This window comes from Nannospalax galili, unplaced genomic scaffold (assembly GCF_000622305.1).
Source record: "Nannospalax galili isolate Female #2095 unplaced genomic scaffold, S.galili_v1.0 scaffold218, whole genome shotgun sequence".
Taxonomy (NCBI): Eukaryota; Metazoa; Chordata; class Mammalia; order Rodentia; family Spalacidae; genus Nannospalax; species Nannospalax galili.
Genome location: NW_008343207.1, coordinates 3345033 through 3370104, shown reverse-complemented (window position 1 = coordinate 3370104; position 25072 = coordinate 3345033). Strand labels below are relative to the sequence as shown.

Genomic DNA, 25072 nt, shown 5'->3' with positions numbered 1-25072 from the left:
ATGTGTATGCATGTATTGCCTGCATGTAGGTAAGTGCACCCATGTTGTGCAATGCCCAAGGAGGACAGAAGAGACTGTCGGATGCCCTGGGACTGGAGTTACGTACAGTTGTTAGCTGCCATGTGGGTGCTGGGATTCGAACACTGCAAGAACAGTCAGTGTTCTTAACCACTGAGCTATCTCTACAGCCCCCAAATTTATTTATTTATTTAATGTGTATGAGTGTTTTGTCTGCATGTATGTAAGTGCACCAATATTGTGCCTGCAGGTTTACAATAGTCAGTTCCAGGTCAACTGGGGCTGCCTAGTGAGACCTTGTTTTTTAAAAAAAGCAATAACCTGGGCCTGGTGGCGCACACCTTTAATCGCAGCACGGGAGGCAGAGGCAGGCTGATCTTTGTGAGTTCGAGGCCAGCCTGGTCTACATAGTGAGTTCCAGGACAGCTGGGGCTATAAGGAGACCCTGTCTCAAAAAGACAAAAAAAAAGTAATAAAAAATCAGAACTGCGTGCTGGTATGCTTTTGACAAAAAGCTCATTGCTACATTTTGTTTGGATAGCAACTACAGAGGAGAGTGGGGACGCCAGCAGGGCCTGAAGCCTATCTAGGGACTTGGAAGGAATTCTGGGGGTTAGTGTAACTAGACTCCTGACTCAGATTTGAAGGAACCCTGAGTTCTCATAATTTTGGACTGCATGTAAGTCCAGGGTCAGGGTCAGGCCCAGGTCTTTGACAGACGACAGGAGATGAGCTTGAGTGTGTGAGATACAGGTTCTTATGTTACCTGAGTGACCTTTCCTGTGCAGACATTAAACCCCCGAGAAACAGGAAGTATGTCTGTATTGCTCACCTGTGACACTAGGATCAGATCAGCTGCTTAGGAAATGTGTTAAATAAACATGTTTGTACACACACACACAGAGCCGTAAGTTCAACATTACCTCCTACAGGCACAGGTATGACAGTACTGTAATAAGCACCATGAAGAAAACAAAAACAAAACTTCAATGCTGAGTGGGGCTGTGGGGCTATTTTAGGCAATGTAGTCAGGGTATACCTTTTGGTGAAGGTGAGGTTTGGTGTGAAACTTGAATTTGGACCTCAGAGCCTAGCAGGAAAATGACTCGGAGCAGAGAGGACAGCAGGTACAAAAGCCCTGTGTCAGTCTGTGGGGCTGCCACCACAAGATACCACATGCTAGGCATCTTAACCAATGGTTAGTTCTTTCCCATGGTTCTGGAGACTGGAGTTCCAACGATCAAGGTGTCATCAGGGCTGGCTCTGGGCCTTTCTCCTTGGCTTGCGAACAGCTACCTTCCCATCATGTCTTATGACCTCTCCTCTGTGCACACATTTTCCCTGGTCTTTCTCTTACAAAGACACTATTCATGCTAGATCAAGGCCTCAACTTTGTGACCCCTCTTAACTTCAGTGACCTTGTTAAAGGCCCAATCTCCAAATATAGTCGCATTCTAAGGCACTTGGGAATTAAGCCTCAATGTAGGAATTTGGGGACATAGTTCAGTCCATCATAGGCCCCGAGGTACCATTAAACTTGGCTGGTTCAAGGATGGTTGGAGTAGCTCGGTGCTAGGGAAGCTGCTGGGCTTGAAGGCTTGTGATGTTAGGGATGTGTTCTGAGGGTCACAGAAGCTTCTGAGCACCTGGGTAGGTCCCTGGGCTAATCTGAAGGTACATTGGGATTCTAGACCTCTGCATGAAGAGACAGGTGTGGTTTGGGCCCATTCCTTACTCTTAAGATGCTTCTAGCTGCACAGTAGCCTCTCCCCACATAGGCTAGGAAGCAAAAAGCTGTCTTCGATTCTCTCCTTACCTCAGCTGCTTTCTCTCTCTTGTTCTCCCTAAGAATTAAAGGCTGGTGGGTGTCTCACCATTATGTCTCCACATTCCTGTCTGGAGTGATGCTGACCTGGTGAGTCGCCTAGCATTGGGCCCCTTGACCTCCCCATGGAGCTAGAGCTGAGGCTGGGACTGGGGTTGGGGAATGGGAAAGGGTTTCCTAAGGCTGACCTGTGGGGCCCTGAAAGCAAGTGCGAATCGAAAACCACGGTAGAGGCCCAGTGGCCAGAGCCCTGCCAAGCCAGCTGGGAGCTCTCTGGGGACCATTTCACAGTCTCTGCTCACTGGGGCAGAGGTGATAAGGAGCAGTAAGGCTGGAGAGAAAGCACAAGGGCTCAGAATGCCCACGTGTGTGCCCCTCATTTTAGAAAAGGTATGGGTGTGACCTCGTTGAGTCTTAGGACAAAGGACAGAAATCTGGGACTTTGCTTTACCTTTGAAATATTTTATCCTCTTTTGATTGGAATGGGGAATGGGGCAGGGATGAGTGTCAGGTTTTATAGTGTCTCTCACCTTTGTGTTTTTTTCCAGGCCTAATGGACTAATTTATCAGAAGTTTCGCAATCAGTTTTTAGCGTTTTCAATTTTTCAGAGTGAGTGTTCAAGCCCAGCTTCCAGGGAGGTTTCCTGGGGCTTTTACTTATGAGGTCTCCAGTAGACATCAGTGCTAGCCTGTGTGGAAGAGAGAGGGTCCTGGCCAGAAGTTCTCCCAGATCAACTCCACCTGCCCCTCCAGACCCCCAAGTATGCCACACTGATCTGAACCTGCTTTATCCCTTATTTAGGAATACAAACATCTCAGACAAGTGAGGATCCATCAAAACACAACCAGAAACCTCTGGAATTTTCCTAGGCATGTAGTAGTAGGCACTCAATAAATAAATGCTTTTTGGAATGTAAGATGTGTGGTACTATGTTGGGAGCTGCATGCAATCTTAAGATATAAAAGAGATAGCCCCATACAGGGAAACGTAGCTGTTAAAAATGAGATATTGACATTTAAGTATAGTTGTAGTAGATTTTTTAAAAAATTTAAAAGTGGGGGCTGGAGAGATGGCTCAGGGGTTAAGAGCACTTGCTGTTCCTGAAGAAGACCTGGGTTCAGATCCCAGGATCCACATGGCAGCTCACAACTGTCTGTAACCCCAGTTCAGGTAATCTGATGCCCTCCTCTGACCTCTACTGACACTTGCATGCATGTGGTGAATTTATGTACATGCAGGCAAAATACTCATATACATAAAAGATAAAACTTCTTAAAAATGAAAGGAAAAGGAAAAAAATATTAAAAGCAGGTAGTCAGACCACTCTCCGTGCCCTCTGGCCAGCTACACCCACTAACCTAAAGTTTGATAAAGGACACTGGATTTGGGGGACAGTCTTTGGGTGTATTGTCTTTGAGCTTGGGCACTGTGCTCCCCCTGCAGGCTGTGTCCAGTTCCTACAATACTATTACCAGAGAGGCTGTCTCTACAGGCTTCGGGCCCTGGGTGAGAGGAACCACCTAGACCTTACTGTGGGTGAGTAGCTGGGCAACGGGTAGAGTTGGAAGGAGTCCCAGATCAGCCCACCTCCCACAATGGAGGCACATCCTCAGAATAACGTACGACCTTCCACACAGCAAAATCAGGACTGCCACTCTTTATCTGACTTGCTGTTCATAATCCATTATGAATTCTGTTTTATCTACCAAGTATGGTTCCAGCTGAGTACCTAGATCCTCAGTGCTGGGCTCCAACTTTACCCCTTTCAATGTCTACATTATTTGGTCTGTACTTTCTATATATAAACACGCTATCGGGCAGGCATGGTGGCACATACCTGAAGTTTCAGCTATTTGGGAGGCTGAGATGAGATCACTTGAGCTCAGGAGTTTGAGGTCACTCTGGGGAACATAATGAGCACTTTTTTAAAAAAACAAAAGCAGTCTGGGCATGGTGGTGCATGCCTTAATCCTAGCACTGGGATGGTGGAGGTATTTGGATCTCTGAGTTGGAGGCCAGCTTGGGCTAGACAGTGAGACCCTGTCTAAAAAAAAAAAAAAAAATAGGGCCTGGAGAGATGGTTCAATAGTTAAGAGCACTGGCTGCTCTTAGAGGACCTGGATTCGATTCCCAGAACCCACATGGTTACAACCATCTGTAACTCCAGTTCCAGGGAATCTGATGCCCTCTTCTGACCTCCGTGGGCATTGCATTGACACAGGTGCATCTACCTATCTGTAGGCAATATACTTATACACATTGAAAAAAAAGAAATAGCCTGGCATGGTAGGGCACAACCTTAATCCCAGCACTTGAGTGGCAGAAGCAGGCAGATCTGTGAGATTGAGGCCAGCCTGGTCTACATAGTAAGGCTAGCCTGGGCTACAGGGAGATCTTGTCTCAAAAAATAACACACACACACACACACATATACATATCCATTCACTGACTGACTGTTACCCATGTCACTCTTCCCCACAGAAGGATTCCAGTCCTGGATGTGGCGGGGCCTCACCTTCCTCCTGCCTTTCCTCTTCTGTGGCCATGTGAGTCTCCTTGCAGTTTTTAGGTACCCTGTCTGGGCTAACACCTAGGAACAGAAGGTCTTTGGGCTTCCCTCCCTTACCAGCAGTTTATGCCCAGGTTCCTGGGATGTGATAACTGTCTGTACATACATCATCCCACTGGCTCCCTGTTTTAACATGTTTAATGCCTAGGCCTCCTACTTGCCTGGAATCTGAGGGCTTCCTCACTGCTTGAGCTCATGGCCCCAGATAGGGCCAGTCTTTGTGGAGGAGGGGTGGAAAGCCCCAGGGAGCCCCTTTATCCTCATTCCCTCTGGGTTCTCCAGACACTATGGATAGGGGTCAGAACTGGCACTTCAGACTTGTTCTATCTAATATATCTAGTTTCATGGGGCAGGGGGGCATTGATCTTAAGTGCTGAGGGACATGGTCCATCTCCCTGGCTTTCCACATGGTTCTGCAGGGGAACTAGTGGGTGAGTGTTGCCTGTCTCCTTGTCTCCAGTTCTGGCAACTCTACAATGCTGTCACGTTGTTTGAGCTCTCCAGCCACGAGGAATGCAGAGAATGGCAGGTATAGAGCACGTGTGTATGTGTGTGTGTGTGTGTGTGTGTGTGTGTGTGTGTCTATGTGTCTGTGTATATCTGTTTAGTAGTAAGAGGTCAAGGCTTTAAGAGGGCTGGCTTCCTCGGGGAGAGTTCCAAGCTTTTTTTTTTTGGTCTTTTAGCTGTGTAGACAGGGTCGCCTCAAACTCAAAGAGATCTGACTGCCTCTGCCTCCCAAGTGCTGGTATTAAAGGTGTGCGCCACCATGCCAGGCCGGTTCCAAGCTCTTGTCTGTTCTCTGCTATGGGTTCCTGCCACCCAGAATTTTTGGCTGCTGGTTCCTGAGAGAAACAGTGAGAGGGAACTCAGGAGGCCGGGGGGTGGGGGGGACCCTCAGTGTCAGAACCAAGGAAATCACCCCATTGAACACTCTCCAGAACTCTACCTGAATTTGGTTTACACTTCTGCCTTCTGTTCACTACTCCTGAAGCTTGCTGGGAGTTTGGAGTTGGGATTGGGGTTGGGGTTAGGCTCTCTTGTAGGAAAATTGACTCAAGCTTCTCTTCCCTCCCCTGCCCACCCTATGTCCTCTGCCCACCTGTGTCCTCTGCCCTGGGCATCACTGGGCCCTGCATCTCTGGATCACCTAGGTGTTTGTGCTGGCACTCACCTTCCTCATCCTCTTCCTCGGCAATTTCTTGACTACACTCAAAGTTGTGCAGGCCAAACTCCAGAAGAACAGAAAGAAGACCAAGCAGCCATGAACCTCCGGACCCTAGTGCCCAGAGGCCTCAGGACTTAAGAGACTGCTGGGATTCCAGTCAGCACCCTGGCTGCCAGTCACTGGTAGCCATGGGCAGCAGCATCTCAGGGACCAGCAGCATTGCTGGGAGCAGGGCCAACGCCCTGGTCCCCAGCCAGACACGAGGAATGTGAAGGCCATCTGTGTGCACAGTATTAACCTGCCCCAAATCCTTATTTATAATGTGTATTTAATGCCGGGTCTTCCCAGCTTCCCTGGAATCTGAGGCCTTCTCCTCAGCACTCAGCAACAGCAATGGCTGAGTCTGGGTCAGTCTTCCAGGGAGGGGCTGAAAGCCTCAGGGAGCCCTCTGTTCCCACCCCCATCATTTGAACCCCTCTTAGGGGTTTGGATGTGCCTCATCAGGGTTGGCTTTAGCAGACCTGCTACTTACTGCGTCCCAGGCACCTGGAGAAATGAAACTTTCAGCATCCTGTAGAGGCCTCTGCCCTGGGAGACCACCTCTGCTGTAAGCCCCTCTCCCCCAAAGTTCTCACCTTCTGTGGTCTGGGAGTATTTAAGTTCTCAGAGAACCACTGCCTGTCTTTGTCGCTCCTGAGCTGTTTACCTGATGGACACTTGGGGAAAGTAGCCCAGTCTCCTTGGGACCTCCAGAGTTCTACCCCTTGGAGCCAACTTACAAGGGTGGCCCTGAGGTGGCAGGGTCTTTAGGTTTCTCCACCAGAGGGCACCCCAGCCTCCAGGTTGTTTAAGTGAGTGTTCTGTGAGCTCTTCCAGATTTCTGACTGTCACCCTTCAGCTCTCCTTCACAGACTTTGTGTGAGTCCTTGACCTGGGACCCAGACCCGCAGTACTGACTGGGACTTAAGCCATTTGGAGGTCATTCACACCCTACCTCTAGGTTTTGGAATGTGTGGGAAGGAGGAGGGGTAGGGTCTGAGAGAGCCCAGCCCAGGGGGCCTCCTTGTGAGAAGGTCTGCGCCCATCGTATTACAGCAGCAGGGAGGGTGGAGGAGCCAACAGGTTCAGTTGAATGTTCTGCCCCTTCCCACTCATGGGCCTCAGCTGCCCGTTCAGACCTGACTTCACAGCTGGCTTCCTCAGACACACTTCATTTGGCCCTCAGAAGAGTTTTAAATTCTTCAGTTATGTGATAAAAATGAGATTTCTCTCCCCACACTGAGATTCTATGTAAGAGTCCAAACTTCTGCTTCCCTTAGAAAATTGGAAAGATTTGACAATATTCCCAAAAGGCAAGTTCAGGCATCTGCTCGTGTTTGCCACAGCCTGCCCACTCCCTTCATCCCTGCCCTACCTTCTGGTTTGGTCTCCTGTCCGGTCCTTTGCAGGCACCTGGGTTTGCCCCAGATCAGTAATCAGCAGACTTTCTATTAAAGGCCTGAAGATGAATATTTTAGGCTTTGTGGGCCAGGCTGATGGTAGCGAACCACAGCTGTAGAGCAAAAACAGCCATTGCATAATAAGTATGGCTGTTTAATAAAACTTTATTTACAAAAACAGGCTGGCCATTTGTGGCCTTCAGGCTGTGGTTTTCTGACCTCTGCCCTATACTATAATCTGTCCACATGGTCTTAGATTCTGAGAGAACAAGAGGTCCTTGGTTGGCTCTTTAGGAGACAGCAGGGTCTTAGGACACTTGGGGAGCAAGTGTCAAAATTCTCTTTTCTTGGCAACCTGACTTTGGGGATTTGAGTCAGGAGGTATAAGGGGATCATGGGCCAGCCAAGCCCATGGTTCCTTTTAAGGCAGTGCAAACTAGAAGCAAGCCATTCTTCTGGAAGGGGCATTAGAGCCACGTGGGGTACTTTCTTGAATCATTTTGGACCCTGGCCTCTAGATCTTCAGGAAGGAGTTTCAGGACTCAAGCATCTTGCTGTCAGTGACACTAGTAGTCTGTGGCCAGTTCTGAGAAACCATCCAGTATGGGCATGTCAGTTCTAGAAGGAGGTGGGCATGGATGACTTCTGAATTCCACATCCTGGTAGAAGCAGATTCTGGGTGGGGCAAAAGGTGGGAAGCTTGATTATTTAAAGGGCCCAGGTCTGGCCTTTTATGTTGGGGGAACCGTTTAGGGAGAGTGCTGACCTGCCCAAGACCCCTGACGGGCAGCTGGCACTGTTCATAAGTCTCCAGTGGAGGTAGGTGGGGGTATTGGAGGTAAGACCTGGAGCAGGGGTCAGACGGGCAGCCCAAGTACACTTTGACCTTTTGAGAGCTTGTTTCTTCCCTTGAGCACATGTGTCCCAGGATATGGCCAGGCTGCGGCAGAGGTCTTCAGTGTGAGACAGAGGAAGGAGGGAGGGGCTGATGTCAGCCCCACATCAGGGCTGGTGCCTGTGTCCTCCCGATAGGCTGTGGCCCTCACGTTCCCCAGGGGAAGAAGGAAGAGACTGGAGGATACATCCATGCCTATCTCTGGAGCCCAGGGTGAAAGTGACACTGGAGCTTGGGATGTCCATGAGCAGTGGTGCATGTCCATGGTTACCCACACTCCCAATGTAGCTCTGAGTTTCAAGCATGAATTGGGTTTGTAAAGGGGTGGGGGGCACACATGGCTAGAGCAGGAAGGGGCTGTGAGGAAGGCCCTTCTGAGCCTGGGAACAAATCCTAATCCCAGGTTAGATTGATGTGGGTCTGGCACCTTCATTCACCATCCTCAGCCTCCAGTGTGAACCTGTAGGGGAGAGTTCTAGAATGTTCCAAGAATCTAATCCCTTATGCCAGGCACTGTAGAGCTGGGGATGGAGCAAGACCCTAGGAGTCCAGTCCTGGGTCCCCAACCCTGCCAGGGCCATCTGCCCTAGGGTCACAGCAGCAGGCAGAGCCTGCGTTTTTTCTGCCGCTGTGTTTTCTTCAGTGCACTGAGGGCCACCCTGGTGGCTTCCCTGAAGACATCTTCCACATTCTCCCGAAACTTGGCCGAACATTCCAAGTAGAGTGCAGCTCGCATCAGTTCACAAGCATGCAGACCCTGGGAGGGACATGAGGAGACATTAAATGAGAGGCCTGGAGTAGGGGGCGCTGGTGCCTCCTGACAGTGGTTTAGGGGTTGGGAGATGGCTCTGGAGGCTCTCCAGAGTTATAAGCCTTGCGTGGGGTACCTGTCCGTTATCCACCCCAGGGCTGGCCTATTTGGTGTTTGTGTGGCTGGCTGAGCTGCTGGGAGAAGCCCTTTGCTAATCTTCACCCACCCTCTCCAGCTTCCAGCAGAGAGAGGGACTGAATTCTGAGGGCTGGGAATATGTATCAGGCCTGAGAGAAGATTAGGAAGACTTCAATACAGAAAGGAACTCCCTACACATCCCCTTCTGTTCCCTGTCAGCATAGTTTAGGCTACTGAGTTTGCTGGTAGAGTGAAATAATAAACATTTTGTTTTTTAAAAATGAACAGCATTATTAATATTTATTTATTTATTGGCCTTTTTGGGACAGGGTTTCTCTGTAGTCTCATCTGGACTGGAACTCACTATGTAGACCTGGCTGACCTTAAACTCACAGAAATTCACCTGCCTCTGCCTCCCTAGTGCTTATTAATACTTATTTGTTTTTATTTATTTTTTTATTATTATTTTTGGTCTTTTTGAGACAGGATCTCCCTGTAGCCCAGCTGTCCTTGAACTCACTGTGTAGACCAGGCTAGCCTTGAACTCACAGAGATCTGCCTGCCTCTGCCTCCCGAGTGCTGGGATTAAAGGCATGTGCCACCATGCCCAGCTTTTTATTTATTTATTTATTATTTATTTATTTAATTTTTTTTGTCTTTTTGAGACAGGGTCTCCCTGTAGCCCCATCTGTCCTGGAACTCATTATGTAGACCATGCTGACCTTGAATTCACAAAGATCCGCCTGCCTCTGCCTCCCAAGTGCTGGGATTAAAGGCGTAGGCCACCACGCCCGACTATTTATTTTTTAAACTTTATTATTTTTATGTGTATGCCTGTATTGCCTGCATGTAGGTAAGTGCACCACCATGTCGTGCAATGCCCGCAGAGGTCAAAAGAGGCTGTCAGGTTGGATCCCCTGGGACTGGAGTTACGGACTGTTAGCTGCCATGTGGGTGCTGGGATTCGAACCTGGGTCTTCTGCAGAACAACCAGTGTTCTTAACCACTGAGCCATCTCTCCAGCCCCAATACTTATTTATTTTTAGTATTAAAGTTTTGGTTTCTGAAACAGGATATTGATATGTAGCCTAGGCTGGCCTTAAACCCACAATCCAGATTCCCATCAACCTCCTAAGTGCTGGGATTACAGGGGTGCACCATCACACCTGCTTTGAAAGTTATTGTACTTTGTGATCTCTTCTATGCATTCTCCCACACCTCATCCAGGAAGCAATGGAGATTAGATTTCCCTGTGACTTTTGGGGGCAGGGGACTCCTTTTACATAAGGCCCTACCCTGTGGTCCCTCTCTGGGTAGACCAGACAGATGAAGGTTGAGCATAGACTAGAAGTGTGAGTGGACCAGATCCCGGCTCCATTCTCACTTAGCTGTGTGACCTGGGAAGGACACTCTGAACATGAGTTTATTATTCATATTTATTACTCCCATGTAAGCTGGAGGATGTTAATAGCATCTGCTGCAATGGTAGAAGTGTTAAATGACCAAGTTATTAGGAGGTTCTCAGATCTGTGGGCCATAAGTATGTATGTATGTTTACTTTTTATGATTTTTTTTTTTTTTTGGTCTTTTTGAGACAGAGTCTCCCTGTAGACCCAGATGTCCTGGAACTCTTTGTAGACCAGGCTGGCCTTGAACTCTCGGAGATCTGCTTGCCTGTGCCTCCCAAGTGCTGGGACTACAGGCGTGTGCCACCATGCCTGGCATGTTGTAGTTTCTTTTTAATCATGTATATGTGTACTAGGGCTGGAGCCACAGAGGCCACAGGTGTTGAGTCCTCTAGAGCTGGAATTAGAAGTGATAGTGAGCCACCAGAATGGGTGCTGGGATTTGAATTCAGGTCCTCTGGAAGTTTAGTACATGCTCTTACCCATTGAGCCATCTACCTAGCCCTCGTGTTTGTACAGAGTCTCACATTGTAGCCCAAGTTGGCCTGGAATTCACTATGTAACTTAGGCTGGCCTGGAATTTATGGCAATCCTCCTACCTCAGCCTCCCAAGTGCTGGGATCCTGGGTTTGAGCTATCGCCCTGACTTCTCAGTATTTTTAGGTGATTTTCAGAATGGTGTTTGCTTGCTAAGGCACTGCAACTACAGAGGCCAAAGGCCTAGGAAGCTTGTGAATATTCGGGGATGGTGGCCCTGAGTAGTGCCCACCTGTGTATAGGTGATGGGCTCTAGCTGGGCTGCCCGGAGCTTCCGCAACTGCTCCTTGTCCTTCCTCAGGTCTGTCTTGCAGCCGATGAGCACCATGGGGGTCCCTCGACAGAAGTGTGTGACTTCAGGGAACCACTGAGGAGGTAGAAAGCAGGACATCAGAGTGGAGGCCATGCTGGAGCTGGTCCCCACTCCAAGAGACAGCTTGAGCTTTCCTTACCTTGATGAGGACATTGTCATAGCTGGTGGGGTTCATGACATCATAGCAGATTAGAACGAGATGTGTATTCTGGTAGGAAAGGGGCCGCAGCCGATCATAGTCTTCCTGCCCTGAAACCAGCCGGGGGGCAGGGGGTGAGAGACATGCATCCCTGCCTGCCCAGGGTCTCAGCCTGGGCTTTGATGCGGGGGATAGACACTAGGCCCATGGGGCGGGGATGGGGAAAAGCACACAGATGACTTGAGATCAAACCTAGGTAATGCTCAGCTGGAGTGATTACAGAGTAAGAACTGGAAATGGTAAGGATTCCACTGAGGATGAGTGTGCTTCCCCTTCCTGACATTCAGGGACAAAACTCTGACTTTGGAATCACTTCTACTGAGATTCAGATCTGAGGGCTGTGCTAGTCAGAGCCTCCCAAGGCCCAGAAGATGTGTGCTGGTTCTTTGGTTCTAATGCAGCTGCCTGCTTTCCCCCTCTCCATTCTTGCAAATGCTAAGGAGGTGAACATCATTCCCTCTCACATGGCAGTCAGCTCCCACCACATCTGCCTGGAGACATAGTCCCAGAGCCAGCCCTGCCCCCTAGCCTAGTCAAACCTAGAGGCTAGGCCTGTGGTATATGGCTGGTTATTTTGCTTTTGCAGAACTTGGAGGTAACTTGTGTGTGTGAGAGAGAGGGTCTCACACTATGTAGCTTTGGCTGGTCTGGAACTCACAAGAGAGCTACCTGCCTCTGCTTCCCAAGAGCTGGGATTAAAGGTATACACCACCATGCCTGGCCTGGAAGTTACCTTTTATATCAACATTTTCAAAAACTTCCAGAGAGACTGCAAGAAAGAATGCAGAGAATTCTTCATTTAGCTTTGTCACTCATATTTTACCCACTTGTCTGGTCTTTATCTGAACACTTTGTCTTCAAGTGGGAGAGGTAACCGCAGACACTCTGCCCTCACTGCTGTCCTAACAGTGTCTCGGAACAGCCTTTCCTTGCTTGCCATGCTACTGAAATCAAACCCAGGAAGCCATGATGACCCTTTCTGTAATAATTCTGAAGGCTAAATTCAGATTTACCTTTTTTTCCTAGTGCAGGGACCAGCCATGATTATATGCCATCTTGAATCACCACGCACAAATGTCTTTAAAAATTCCCATAGTGTTACAAATATCCCAGTTACCACCCATCAAAGTAGCTTCTTTTTCAACAGAGGGTATTACAGAGTTATACCACTGGTCACACAGATTCTTTGTGAATTGCCCAAGCCTAAGTGGCACATCTAGGATGAAATGTCTACACCTAACACTCATGGAACATAGAACAAGGGATGAAGAGAACAATAATGTATCTTTCATTTCTCATCAATGAAGCTCCCTCATACAACAGAGGGCCAGGAACACAAAAGGTCACAAATGGCCAAAAAGCTGAGAATAAGAGTTGGAAGAGTGTGGGTCCTTGGACAGGTCTCCTATATTGAGGTCCACCCACCCAGTGCTCAGGGACCATTGTGGAAGAAGGAGCAAAAAGTGTCTAAGAGCCAGGGAGGCTGTACATGCACCTGGGACCCTTCTCATACAAACCTACAGCAATAGTGTCAGCATGCACAAGCCCCATGCAAACTTAGGCAGACCCAGCGCAGAAGGTCTCCTATATTGAGGTCCACCCACCCAGTGCTCAGGGACCATTGTGGAAGAAGGAGCAAAAAGTGTCTAAGAGCCAGGGAGGAGGTGCATGACCAAAGGGAAATAGTCCTACAGGCCAAAATAGCCTTGCAGGCACCAGGGACCCTTCTCATACAAACCTATAGAAATGGTGTCAGCATGCACAAGATCTAGGAGGTTTCTGGATATTCGGGGATGGTGGCCCTGAGTAGTGCCCACCTGTGTATAGGTGATGGGCTCTAGCTGGGCTGCCTGGAGCTTAGCTGTATGCAAACTTAGGCAGACAAAAACCCAGCACAGAACAATGGAAATGAACAGCAGGCCCCAATCTTAGTTGAAGAATTATTAGCAGCTGATTACTACTGAGTGAGAAAGAGCTGATCTTAAAGAGAGAGACGCCCTGAGTAGTGCCCACCTGTGTATAGGTGATGGGCTCTAGCTGGGCTGCCTGGAGCTTAGCTGTATGCAAACTTAGGCAGACAAAAACCCAGCACAGAACAATGGAAATGAACAGCAAGCCCCAATCTTAGTTGAAGAATTATTGACAGCTGATTACTACTGAGTAAGGAAGAACTCATCTTGAAGGGGGACTAGATAGACTGACTAACCCCAGTGGATAAACCTGCGCTGAGGGACATCTAGGGACACTTAACTTTACATAATAGGCATAATACAAATGACAGAATGTGGGGATGGAGAGATGGCTCAGTAGTTAAGAGCACTGACTGTTCTTGCAGAGGACCCAGGTTTGATTGCCAGCACCCACATGGCAGCTACGAACCATCCTTAACTCCAGTTCCAGGGGAATCCACAGCTCTCTTCTGACCTCTATGGTGTTGCACAACACGGGTGCACTCACATACATTCAGGCAATACACTCATACACATTTAAAAAAAAGAACAAAAAAACCCCACAAATGACAGAATGTATGAACTCCAGTGGGGAGGGTCTGGGAGGGTGTCAAAGGGGAAAGAGGTATAAAGATGATTTTATGTATGAAATACACAAAAATTCAATAAAAAATTATTAAAAAATTCCCACAGTGAGAACAGAGCACCTTTAAGACTCATTGGTGACCCCCAGTTACTTCTGCATCCATTGAACAATGAATATGAAAGCCCAGGGGCCTCCCACCCAGCCCTGCCCCTGTACTTCTTGGGGGCGCCTTGATGGTATCAGTCTCAATTCCAGCCAGGCCACACCCCATTCTCCACTCTCAGTCTCCCACTGACAACTGGAAACAACTCTGTCTCCTGCCTGGTCTCCCCAGCACCAAGAAGTCCTTAGCCCTCAGCCAGTTCCACCAAAGCACAGTGCCTATGGTCATGGGTACCAGAGGCAGATAAAGCATAAGTTCAAACCTCACAGGAATCCTGTAAAGCCTGAGTCTCCATCTCAAACACTGACATCTTATTTTTCTTTTCTTTTCTGTGTATGAGTGTATTGCCTGCACATATGTGAGTGCACCCATGTCGTGCAGTGCTGCTGGAGGTCAGAAGAGGGCTTCCTATTCCTCGGGAACTGGAGTCAAGGACAGTTTGTAGCCGCCATGTAGGTGCTGGGACCCGAACCCAGGTCTTATGCAAGAGCAGTCTGTGCTCTTAACTGCTGAGCCATCTCTCCAGCCCCTATTTTTTTTTCTTACTTTTTTTTTTGTCTTTTTGAGACAGGGTCTCCTTGTAGCCCCAGCTGTCCTAGAACTCACTATGTTGACCAGGCTGGCCTCGAACTCACAGAGATCTGCCTGCCTCTGCCTCCTGAGTGCTGGGATTAAAGATTTGCACCACCACGCGCGGCCTATTTTTCTTTGTTAATTAAAATTATTTACAAATTTTTACAAAAATTATTTGCGCGTGCATGTGTATGTGTGTGTGTGTGTGTGTGTGTGTGTGTGTAGGTTAGGGGACAATTTATGAAGAGTAAGTTCTTTCCTTCCACCACATGGGTCCAGGGTTTCAGATGCATCTTTGTCAGGCTTGGTGGCAAGCACCTTTCCCTACTGAGCCATCTTGCTGGCTGGCTGGCTTTTCTCCTTTGTTTTCTTTCATTTTTCTTTCTCCCTTTTCTCTCTTCTCTTTGTCCCTCCCCACTATTTTTTGATACAAGGTTTCTTACATCCCAGGCTGGTCTGGAACTCCTGATCCTCCTGCCTCCATTCCCAAGTGCTGGATTCATAGGTATGAACAAGCCCACCTACCTTAGAACACTGACAACTTGCCAGGCATGGTGGTGCATACCTTTAATCCCAGCACTTGGGAGGCAGAGGCAGGTTCAAGGCCAGCCTGGTGAGTTCCAGGCCAGCTGGGGCTACAAGGGAGACCCTGTCTCAAAAAAAAAAAAAAAAAAAAAGCCAAAAGAACACAGACAACTTAATAACAGCTGCTTTGTGGGCTGCCACCAATCTCCAGTGCATGGGGGTCATCAAAATGTGCAGGAGCCACTGCAGAGGTGGCTGGGCCAGTGGGACTGCCCAGGCTGTCCTTCAGCCAAAATTCCTCAACACTGAAGAAAGGGTGATTGACCTCATCTTCCTTCTTTGCTAAAATCAGAAGACTTGTGGGACAGTGGGACACTGGCTTAGCATGCTGTCCTACACATATCCCTAGTCTCCTCTCCAAACTTGTAATGTCTTTTCCAGGCCTGTGCTGTCCAACAGGGTAGCCCACAGCCCTGTGTGGCTATTAAAACTTCAGCCCATTAACAGAAAAAATTAGTTCCTTGGTTGTACTAGCTACATTACAAGTAATTAGTTGCCACATGGGGCTGGTGGCTGCTGATTAATGGGCAGCTTGGGCCCAGCATTTCAGTCACTGCAGAAAGCCCTATGCACAGCTTGGATCTGTCTATCACTTGCCAGCCAGCCCTACCTGCACACTATCCTTTATAAACTCCCATTGGCCTCTTGTGCCATCTCTTCTGTGGTCTCCTACAGCCCTTCACTGAATCCATTCTCCACCTGGGTGCCTGATGAATCTTAAAACAATAGATTCAGCTGAAACCCCATCAGGGACTTGTCCTCTTGCTTTGACATAGGGACTTGCTATGTAGCTCAGACTGACCTGGAGCATGTGACAATTCTGCCTCAGTCTCCCTGGTGCTGGGATTACAAGTGTGTACCACCACACCCAGCTTTATGTTTTATTTTTATTGACTTGTTTTAAAATGACTTGGAGTTGGAGAGATGGCTTTATGGTTAAGAGCACTGGCTGTTCTTCCAGAGGACCCAGGTTGGGTTCCCAGCACCCACACGGCAGCTGACAACTGTTGAAGATGGGTGCATTTACATAACATGCACGCAAAACACTCATATACATATTTTTATAAAAAGACTTGGTAGCTAATTTTATTTTTATTTTATGTGTATGAGTGTTTTGCATGCATGTTTCTAAGTGCACCCATGTGAATAATGTCCAAAGAGGCCAGAAGAGGGTGTTAGATCCTTTGGAACTGAAGTTAAGGACAATTGTTGGCTGCTATGTGGGTGCTTGAAACTGAACCCAGTCCTCTGCAAGAACATCCAGTGCTCTTGGCCACAGAGCCATTTCTCTGGCTAGGTTATTTCTTTAAATTGCATTTATTTAGTGTGTGTGTGTGTGTGTGTGTGTGTGTCTGTCTGTCTGTCTGTCTGTCTGTCTCTCTGTCTGTCTGTCTGTCTGTGAACCGGCATGAGAGGGAAGAAGGGAGAGAGAGAGAGGTGTCAGAGAACAATTTGAGAGTGTCGTTTCTCTTTTACCATGTGTGTCCTAGGGAATGAACTCAGGTCATCAGGTTTACCAGCAAGTGCCTTTACATGATGAGCCATCGCTCTGGTCCTGCATTTTATTTTCAAACATCCAATCTATGTTATTTCCTTTTTCACAATAACTGTCTTCTCTTTCTACCTTCATGATAATACACCTTATGCTCTGTATGTTTTTTAGTCTTTTTATTTATATATAAATCTAAACATGTATATATATATTCATATATATATGAATGTTTTGCCTGCATATAAGTGCACCCATGCATGTAATGCCTGCAGAGGCCAGAAGAGGGTGATGGATCCCCTGGAACTAGAATTATAGATGGTTGTTAGCCACCATGTGGGTGCTGGGAACCAAACCTAGGTCCTCTGCAAGAGTAGCTAACTGCTGAGCCATCTCTCCAGCTCCTCCATATGATTTTTTAAAGTGTTTTTGTCAATACATCATTAAGACTTCCTCATATAACAGCCTAGTATGACAGGGAAAACATACAGTCAGCTTAGTATCTTTGAATACTATATCCACAGAAACAACTGCAGATAGAAAACATTAAGAAAAAATATGCTTTGTGTTTGTATTGAACACATACAGACTTGTTCCCTAAATGCAGCACAAGGACTATGTATAGCTAGTGACAGTGTATCATGAGTATTCTAGAAATGACTGAAAGAATATAAGATGTGCACAGTTCATATAATGAGGAACTTGAACTTGAGTCTCCATGGACTGTGGAGGGGTACTGCGGGGGGGTGTCCCATCCCTTGAGGGACTGAGGGACTCCTATATTCTGATTTCATATACAGGAACTCTGCTTCACAGAAGTGAAATGATCAAAGCCATTGAGCCAGGAGCCAACTCTAGCTGCCACCTTCCAAGTGGAATATTCCTTTTATTGATTATAAATTAACAGTTTATTTTGTATTGAGTAAAGACAGGCTCTGGGCTGCTAAGATACAGCAGTGAGGTACATAAGTCTGGTATAAAACACACATTCATTCCCTTCCAGAATTCATCCAGAGGGAATGAGGCCCAGGTACTCTGGCCTATTCTCCATGCTAACTGCTTCTTGAAGGACCTTCCCTGCCCTCAGAATGTTTTCCAAGTGCTTCTTTAGACACAGACCTGTTTACTTTCTTACCTTTACTGAGGGCAAAGACCATGTCTATGCTTAAGAATCCCTGGCCCACGTAGTGTAGATGGAATCCCACTGAAATGGGCCAACAGTCCATGGAAAACAGATGATGCAGAGACCCGAAAGTTCAGTGCATTGCCACAATGGGAGGAAGATCATCTCACATCCATCACCCCCTCCAAGGCTCAGGGACTTATGCAGAAGAGGCTGGTGGAAAGAATGTAAGAGCTGGAGGAAGGGGTGGAGTGTTACCTGGAGGTGTCCATCTGAACACTATGCAGGCAAGTTATAGTCACACCTCCTTCCCTCCCTCTCAAGGAGTTGGGGGGGAGTCAGCTACCCCCCCCAATTAGTCAACCTTAGCTGCATGTGGGGGAGGGGCTAAGGATATATAAGCTGAGAATGCCATGAGGCACCTCTCTCACCATTTTGTGCAGCTGTAGGGAAGTCACAGGCTCTATATTTGTGGACTTTCCAGCACAGCCATAAGTGGGGGGGCACCCACTCTTCTGTAAATAACCCCCCACCCTATGCTCTGTTAGCAAGCCCAATAAACTTGTTAGGATTTTCAAAAAACAAAAAAACCCAGCTAATTATTCCACCAAACTTGACCCCATGTTGGCAAATTGTTTGGTCTTTGATTTCTTATTCCTATCCGCCCCCATACTATCTATATCTATATCTATATCTATATCTATCTATCTATTCTTTTTTTTTTTTTTCTATTTTGAGACAGGGTCTCCCCAGCTGTCCTGGAAATCACTATGTAGACCAGGCAGGCTGTCCTTGAACTCCCAGAGATCCACCTGCCTCTGCCTCCTGAGTGCTGGGATTAAAGGTGTTCGCCACTACACCTGGCTTTCATTGTATCTATATTTTTATGTAACCTGTTTCAAGTTATTTCTGGAAAAATGTGTTAAAAATTGCCTCTCTTTGGAATAGTAAAAATATTCTAAAATTAAAAAAAAAAAAAAAGCTCTGGTCCCAAGGAGGCATGAGGCATGTAGGAAATACTGGCTAATTGTTCACTTGCAATTGTTGGAGCAGCAGCAGAGATGAGGGCTGAGATGTGCCCACTGAATTGAACAATTACTGCTGCCATGACTTCAAGGCAAGCAACCTGGGTGGAAGTGGTGAGGGTGGAGTCAGGCTGCAATGGGTCGGAGGAAGTGGGATCAGGACCAGAGCACTCACACCCTCTGCTCTCGCTGTTCCCTTTTCCAGAAAGTTCTGACATATTGTGGTCTGGCTCCTTGTTTCCTTTCCTGCCCACCCTGAAGCTCAGCCTTCTTGATGCCTGTGTCTCATGACAAAAACTTTCTTTTGCTTCAATATATATCTTGCTACCTCGAGGGGTGTACTGGTCTGTGCCTTTAATCCCAGCCTTCACAAGGCACAGACAAGTTGATCTCCATGAGTTCCAGGCCAGCCTGGTCTACATAGTGAGTTCCAGGCCAGCTGGGGCTACAGGGAGACCCTATGTCAAAAAGATAAACACAAAACATCTTGCTACCTGATGTCATAGTATGTTTATGCTTTTTGTCCCTCACCAGGACAGGGGGCCATTGCAGTCCTCGGAAGCCAGGTGAGCTTAATAAATATTGAGTGAGCAAAGGAAGAAAGTGGGGCCCCACTCTGTGCCTTCTCACTGCCCTTCTGTGTTTCACTTCCTGACCTGTGCTAATTCAAGCAGCACCCAGAAGGTAAACTGGCCAGGGAAAGTTTTCTTGTTAATCACTCAGGTGGCTAGGGGGCACCTCTGTCAAGGTCATAAACAGGCACTCTAAACTGGAATGCCATCAAGCTCAGTCCTAAATGCCAAGGTCAGCTGTCTGCCCAGGCAGTCTAAAAGTGTCCCCACAAAGCCTTCCCCAGTAGGAATGAACTCCTCCACTTCAGTTTCCTCAGATATGAAGTGGACCTGTAAAGTCAGGTGAGCCTTGATGACTGATTGCAAGGATGGTTTATAACAGCAATACTCATCTGTGAATGCTTACCCTGTGCAAAATCCTTTTTTAAAAAAAAATATTTTTATTTTATGTGTAGCGTATTGCCTGCATGTACGTAAGTGCACCCATGTTGTGCAATGCCTGCGGAGGTCAGAAGAGGCCACTGGATTCCCTGGAACTGGAGTTACAGACAATTGTTAGCTGCCATGTGGGTGTTGGGATTCGAACCCAGGTCTTCTGCAAGAACAACCAGTGTTCTTAACCACTGAGTCATCTCTCCAGCCCCACAAAACGTTTTTTAAAAGGAATTAAAACGCTTTTTTTTTTAAAGTTTTGTCTTGTTTTCTATTTAGAAAATTATACGTACAGGTGTGTATCTGTGTGTAGGTATGTGTAGGTATGTGCATGTGAGTACAGGTGCCTGTAGAGTCCAGAAAAGGATGTTAGATCTGGAGCTGCAGTTAAAGGCAGTTGTGAGCCTTCTGACATGAGTGTTGGGAACCAAACTCGGGTCTTCTGCAAGAGCAGTACATGGCTCTTAACCACTGAGTCATCTCTCCGGCCCTCCTGTACATGCTTTATCTGTATGAACTTGTCATTCCACACAACCCCACAAAGTAGGTATTACTAATCCCCGTCTTCCAACCAGAGAAACCAAAGACAGGTGAAGTGACTTACCCAAGCCACACAGCTAAGTGTAAGCTTTGTAAATGACAGAGGACAAGCAGGTGCTTTTCCTTTAGCCTACCCTAAAAGCATGATTCTACAGTCCTCACTTTAATTCCCCAACCCTAACCAGGTTGACAGGGAAAATGGCAGCAAACACAGCTGTCTCAAGAAAAAGGGGCCTCTAGGAGGGGATGGGCAATCAGCCTAGACCCCAGCTCCTCTAGGATATCTTCTTGGCTTGAAGCTGCCTGGTCTGGCTTTTCTTGGGATTCACTGTAGGCCTCTTTTAAGGACCAGGCTGTGGCCAAGAGACTTCAGGTACTGCTGCCTTATACCTCCCTAGAGGGTGTCTGAGTCCAGAATACCAGGCTCCATTTGGACACATATTCTGAGACCTTGGTACTTTTCCTTCTTAAGCCTTAGTGGAGTTCCTTTATCTGGGAAAGGTGTGATGATTGTGCCCTGATTTGGGAAATAAAAGGACTTTGGGGGCTGGGCAGAGGTACAGCTACAGCTTCTGTGGTTACTACTGAGAAAGAAAGTTCCAAGGGACGTTAATAACCTGGGTTAGACTCCAGCCCTGGAATCTGAATCCCCTTAGCAGGCCTCCCATCAACTAAGTATTCTACCCTCTATTTTGCCCATGAGGGGGCATCTCCCCAATGGGCCTTGGGAGTTACAAAAGACAAGCATGCTCTTGCTTCTGTGAGGAAAGGGCTCTGAACCGGAGCTGCCTTAAGACACCCATCTTCCTGCAGTTAGAGGTGCTGTGGGGTGGGCGGAAGTGAGGCTCTACCCTACCAGAAGGTATTTCCTCTGTGGGTTGGGGCTTTCCCTTGGTTGTCATCTTTTCAGGGACAGGGGTCCCTAAGGCCCGGAGCTGTGAAGAGGAATGTCATCAGGCCACAGTGGTCCCCAGGTTAGCTGGCGGGCATAAATGCAGCAGGAGGTGACCTGCTTTGACTAGAGCATTGGTTATAGGAAGGGGTGTTGGCAGCATGTGAAGGAGGAAGCTGCTGAAGGGGGATCCCACTTTTACTAGTTCCACTGGGGCCCAGCCACCTGCCTTTTCTTCCTAGGGAAGGGAAGAGTCAGGGGCAGCCCCTCCCTTAACTGAGACCATAGTCCCCTCTCAGCTTGCTCTAGGCCCTCAGTGCTCCCAGCTCCAGGGCCTGTAACACCCTTGTTGTGACCCCTTATCTTCCAAGCTTCTGTGACCCCCTCTTTTCCTAATGTTCCTCTCTCATGGCTGCCCATGCCTCTGTGTCCCAGATGGGTGTCTCTAGGTGGTGTCTTAACACAACAACCCCCCTCACACTACCTCTCTGCCCAGTAACCTTCAGGCCCTACCACAGCTTCCTGTCTGAGGATGTCAGGGCGAAGATGAGACTGCTGGAGCAGTGGGTGCTTTCACCCCACCCCCTCTTCCACCTCTGAGGACAGAGCACTCTGGAGAGGGCTATGGTGTCTGTAACCACTTCCGCAGGATGGAGACAGGTGGCCTGATGGGCCTTGCACGTGGGCCCCCACAGACAGGGACCTAAGACTGCCTGAGGCCATCAGTCCATTCTGGGTGTGGAAAAAAATTCAGCTTTTTGGGGTCACCCTGTTCTGATTGACTGGAAAGATATTCCTCTCCCTGCTGGGTCTAGCTCATCAGGTTCTAGAACTTTCTACGGCATTTACTAGACTTGTCTCTAGCTCAGCCATTGTTCTCCCTTAGTCTCCACTTTTCTCTAGTCTAGATGATTACTAGCCATTATTTTCTCCCACTTTGTCCCCAGATCCATCCATAGGTAAAGCTGACTCATCTTGCCACACTCATTTCTACAGCTCCTTCTATGACAAGGGCTATGCCACATATAAGAGGAATGACCCAGTCTCACTACCACACTGCTCACTGGTCAGGGAATTTCCTCCCATCACTAAGGCTTCTCAGGTCACAGTGGACTTCCTTGAGGGGCAGCTCAATTCCTCCCTTCCGAGATCCTTCCTTGATCTGCTGTGTTGACCATAAGGTCGCTTGTGGCCCCCTGGGACTCACTGAAGGCCTCAAACCCAAGCCCTGCTTTTCTGCTGCCTGGAAGAGTCCTGTTGGGAAAGACGGCTGTGGCCCCTACAGCAGGAGCTGGGGCCATCACACAGTTCTGTGGGCCCTGGATCCAGTGGGCAACCACTGTCTACCACTCTACCAATGGGCAGGGGCCTGGGCCTCTAACAAGAGCCATGTGTGGTGGTGCTGTCTGTAATCTTAGCACTCAGGAGGCTGAGGCACAAAGGTGGAAGATGGGAAGGTAGCATAAGATTCGTAACATGTTGGAGGCCAGCCAGAGGAACACAGTCACAGTGAGACCCTCTCAAAAAAACAAACTAAATAAACTCTCATTGAAGGCTGAGGATGTAGCTCAGTGGTAGAGCTTCGCATGCACAAGGGCCTGGGTTTCAGCCCTAGCATAGTAAAAACAACAACAACAAAGTCACAGTAATAGTATGTACTGAGTGGCCTGAGAGCCTGTCACTTTGCTGAGTGCTGTGTATATACAGCTGATTTAATCTTATGACTATTTTAGCTCTGCTGACAGATGAGGGAAGTGAGGCTCAGATTCCCCTAATGATATACAACCTGTAGGATTAAGTCAGAGTTTGATTCCAAAGCAGGTGGCAGGAAGTTGTGGATAAGATCAGCACGTCACACTGATCACAAGCTTCTGATGACAGCCACTAGGATCTCCCTCCATCCCTTCAAGCCTCCTGGAACAAAACTTTTCTACCCAGTAACAGCTTTCTGAACCTTCATACAATTGATTCTGACATGTCCTTTGATCATCTTTCTCAGAATGGCCGAAAGTGGTCTCTGCTTTGGTTTGCCTGGTGGGGGGGAGACTGTCCTGAACAGGGTATTCTGGGATGTGACAGGAAAGGTTGAGGGCAGAGGAAGGAAAAAACAGGTTCTCTGGCCTCTCCTGGAGCTTTGGGTTGCTATACAACACCTCTACTCCACCAGCATTCTGCTGAAGTGGGGTCAGTGGTCCTGCCCCTCCCTGGCTCCTGGATAAGCAGCATGTGAAAATAAGTTTCTCAGACAAACTTTTACTGCTCTGTGGGCCACTCATCAGGAATTCTTGTCTCACATATCTGGGGCTGGAAGAGTGGATTGGCAGGAAGTCTCAGTGTGCCACTCAGAGGGGTGGGGAGTTCCTCCAGCAAAGCCTGCTCATGACAGGAATAAAGGTGCAGTCTGAAAGGGGGGCAGCCCCCTTCTGATTTTTTCCAGTGGGGATGTCTAGATTTGGGTTCCATCTAAGGTCAGAGACTTTACTTCACACAAGGATGGTCTGGCAGGGAATAGACACTTGGTGATATGGTTCCACCCCAGTTACTAAACACTGAGTCACAGAGCTAGGTGAGGTGTCACCTGGTCACCCCAACCTTTTTCCCCCAATGTTGATGACTATCAGTCTTCATGGACTGTTCCACCACTGGCATAATTAGTGCAGGTCCCCTCTGTAAGGCACTGCTAACAGCAGACAGAACCTTATTTTGAGCCTGTTTCCCAAGGCTCAAACTCTTCCCCAGTTCCTTTTCTAAAGTTGTGTCTTTTCTTCCAGAACCCACTGTAGCTCTAGGATTCCAGAAGCCAGGGACACAGGAAACAGCTCACAGGACCTTGGGGCCCCTCCACACAGAACTGCCCGCCACAGAATCCTAGAGGCACACCTCTGATCTAAAGCTCACTATATGAAAAACCATAGGACTCAGAAACACAGCCCACCAGAATTTTAGCCCCAGGGGACTCAATTCAGTGACCATGGCATGTAACGAAATTCTGTGACTGATTACAGGAGGCTGAAGTGCAGCCCACGTTTTCTAGAACCACAGGAGAGGAACAAGCCTGGGGAACAGCACACAGTACCGGGAGGTGGGGGTGGATCGAGTGCCCTCAACCAATCACCTCCACTTACAGCTGAGAAGGCTGAGGACCTTGGGGCTTCCAGGGCCTCCCAGCTAGCCAGCGCCCTGCAGGGCTTCGTGACATGATGGGGATGTCCCAGCGTGGGGAAACCCGTGGGGACCTTCTAGGCTCTGGCACACTCACCAGCAGTGTCGTAGAGGTTCAGGGTCACCTCCTTGGTGCCCACCGTCACACTAGCCGTGTACTTCTCAAACACTGACGGGGCATAGTGCTGTGAGAGAGGAGGCCAAGTTGATCTTTTAAGGGGTGGTGGATGCTGAGAGCCCGACGGATTCCGCCCCCGCAACTACCGTCCTCACCCATCCAGCTCAGACCCGGCAAATCACTAGGCTCTGGAATTCGGGAGGGGGTGCCCCCCCCACCCCCGCCAGGGGATGGCTGCCTCTCCACGCTGAGGACGTTGGGGTCATCAGGGTCCTGGCTGGTCCCGGCTTTCCGACATCCCTTGCTCCCAGTGGTCGCAAGCCCATCCTCACCCCTCTGGCCACCTAGGGGGCCTCACCTCCGGAAAGGAGCCCTGGCAATACACCATAAGCAGCGACGTCTTGCCGCAGCCGCCGTCACCCACGATCACGATCTTCAGTTCCTTCTTCCCAGAACCAGGGGTAGCGGCTGAGGCCCGAGCCCGGGGGTCGTCCATAGCCGGCAGCACTAGAGGCTATGCGCTGGGAGTCAGGCAGAGAGACCTGGAGGGGGCGGGGCCGCGGGGCTGAGCTAGCAAGGCCACGCCCCCAAGCAGGCAGCTCCCCCC

General features: G+C 48.5%; 2 protein-coding genes across 16 annotated transcripts in view; one reads left to right on the top strand and one right to left on the bottom strand.

The window, feature by feature from the left end:
- Positions 1-7015, top strand: part of Tmem120b (transmembrane protein 120B) — a 41615-nt gene extending 34600 nt beyond the window's left edge. Inside the window, exons 7-12 of one of the 3 annotated variants that reach the window (XM_008839344.2) lie at positions 1868-1933; positions 2392-2453; positions 3288-3380; positions 4326-4390; positions 4874-4942; positions 5565-6251. In XM_008839344.2, coding sequence (XP_008837566.1) covers positions 1868-1933; positions 2392-2453; positions 3288-3380; positions 4326-4390; positions 4874-4942; positions 5565-5678 — 469 coding nt within the window. In that variant the 3' untranslated portion in view covers positions 5679-6251. Of the gene's footprint in view, positions 1-1867; positions 1934-2391; positions 2454-3287; positions 3381-4325; positions 4391-4832; positions 4943-5564 lie in introns of those variants that run through there. The other 2 variants (XM_017799706.2, XM_029566576.1) reach the window with 2 other exon arrangements.
- A 149-nt stretch (positions 7016-7164) lies between these two features.
- Rhof (ras homolog family member F, filopodia associated) overlaps positions 7165-25072 on the bottom strand; it is a 27768-nt gene continuing 9860 nt past the window's right edge. For all 13 annotated transcript variants that reach the window (XM_029566579.1, XM_008839355.3, XM_008839349.3 and 10 more), the window contains 5 exons: positions 24824-25007; positions 24445-24532; positions 11197-11306; positions 10977-11111; positions 7165-8669 (listed from right to left, as the gene is read on the bottom strand). In XM_029566579.1, the coding sequence (XP_029422439.1) occupies positions 8505-8669; positions 10977-11111; positions 11197-11306; positions 24445-24532; positions 24824-24961 (636 nt within the window). In that variant the 5' untranslated portion in view covers positions 24962-25007 and the 3' untranslated portion in view covers positions 7165-8504. The remainder of the gene's footprint in view (positions 8670-10976; positions 11112-11196; positions 11307-24444; positions 24533-24823; positions 25008-25072) is intronic.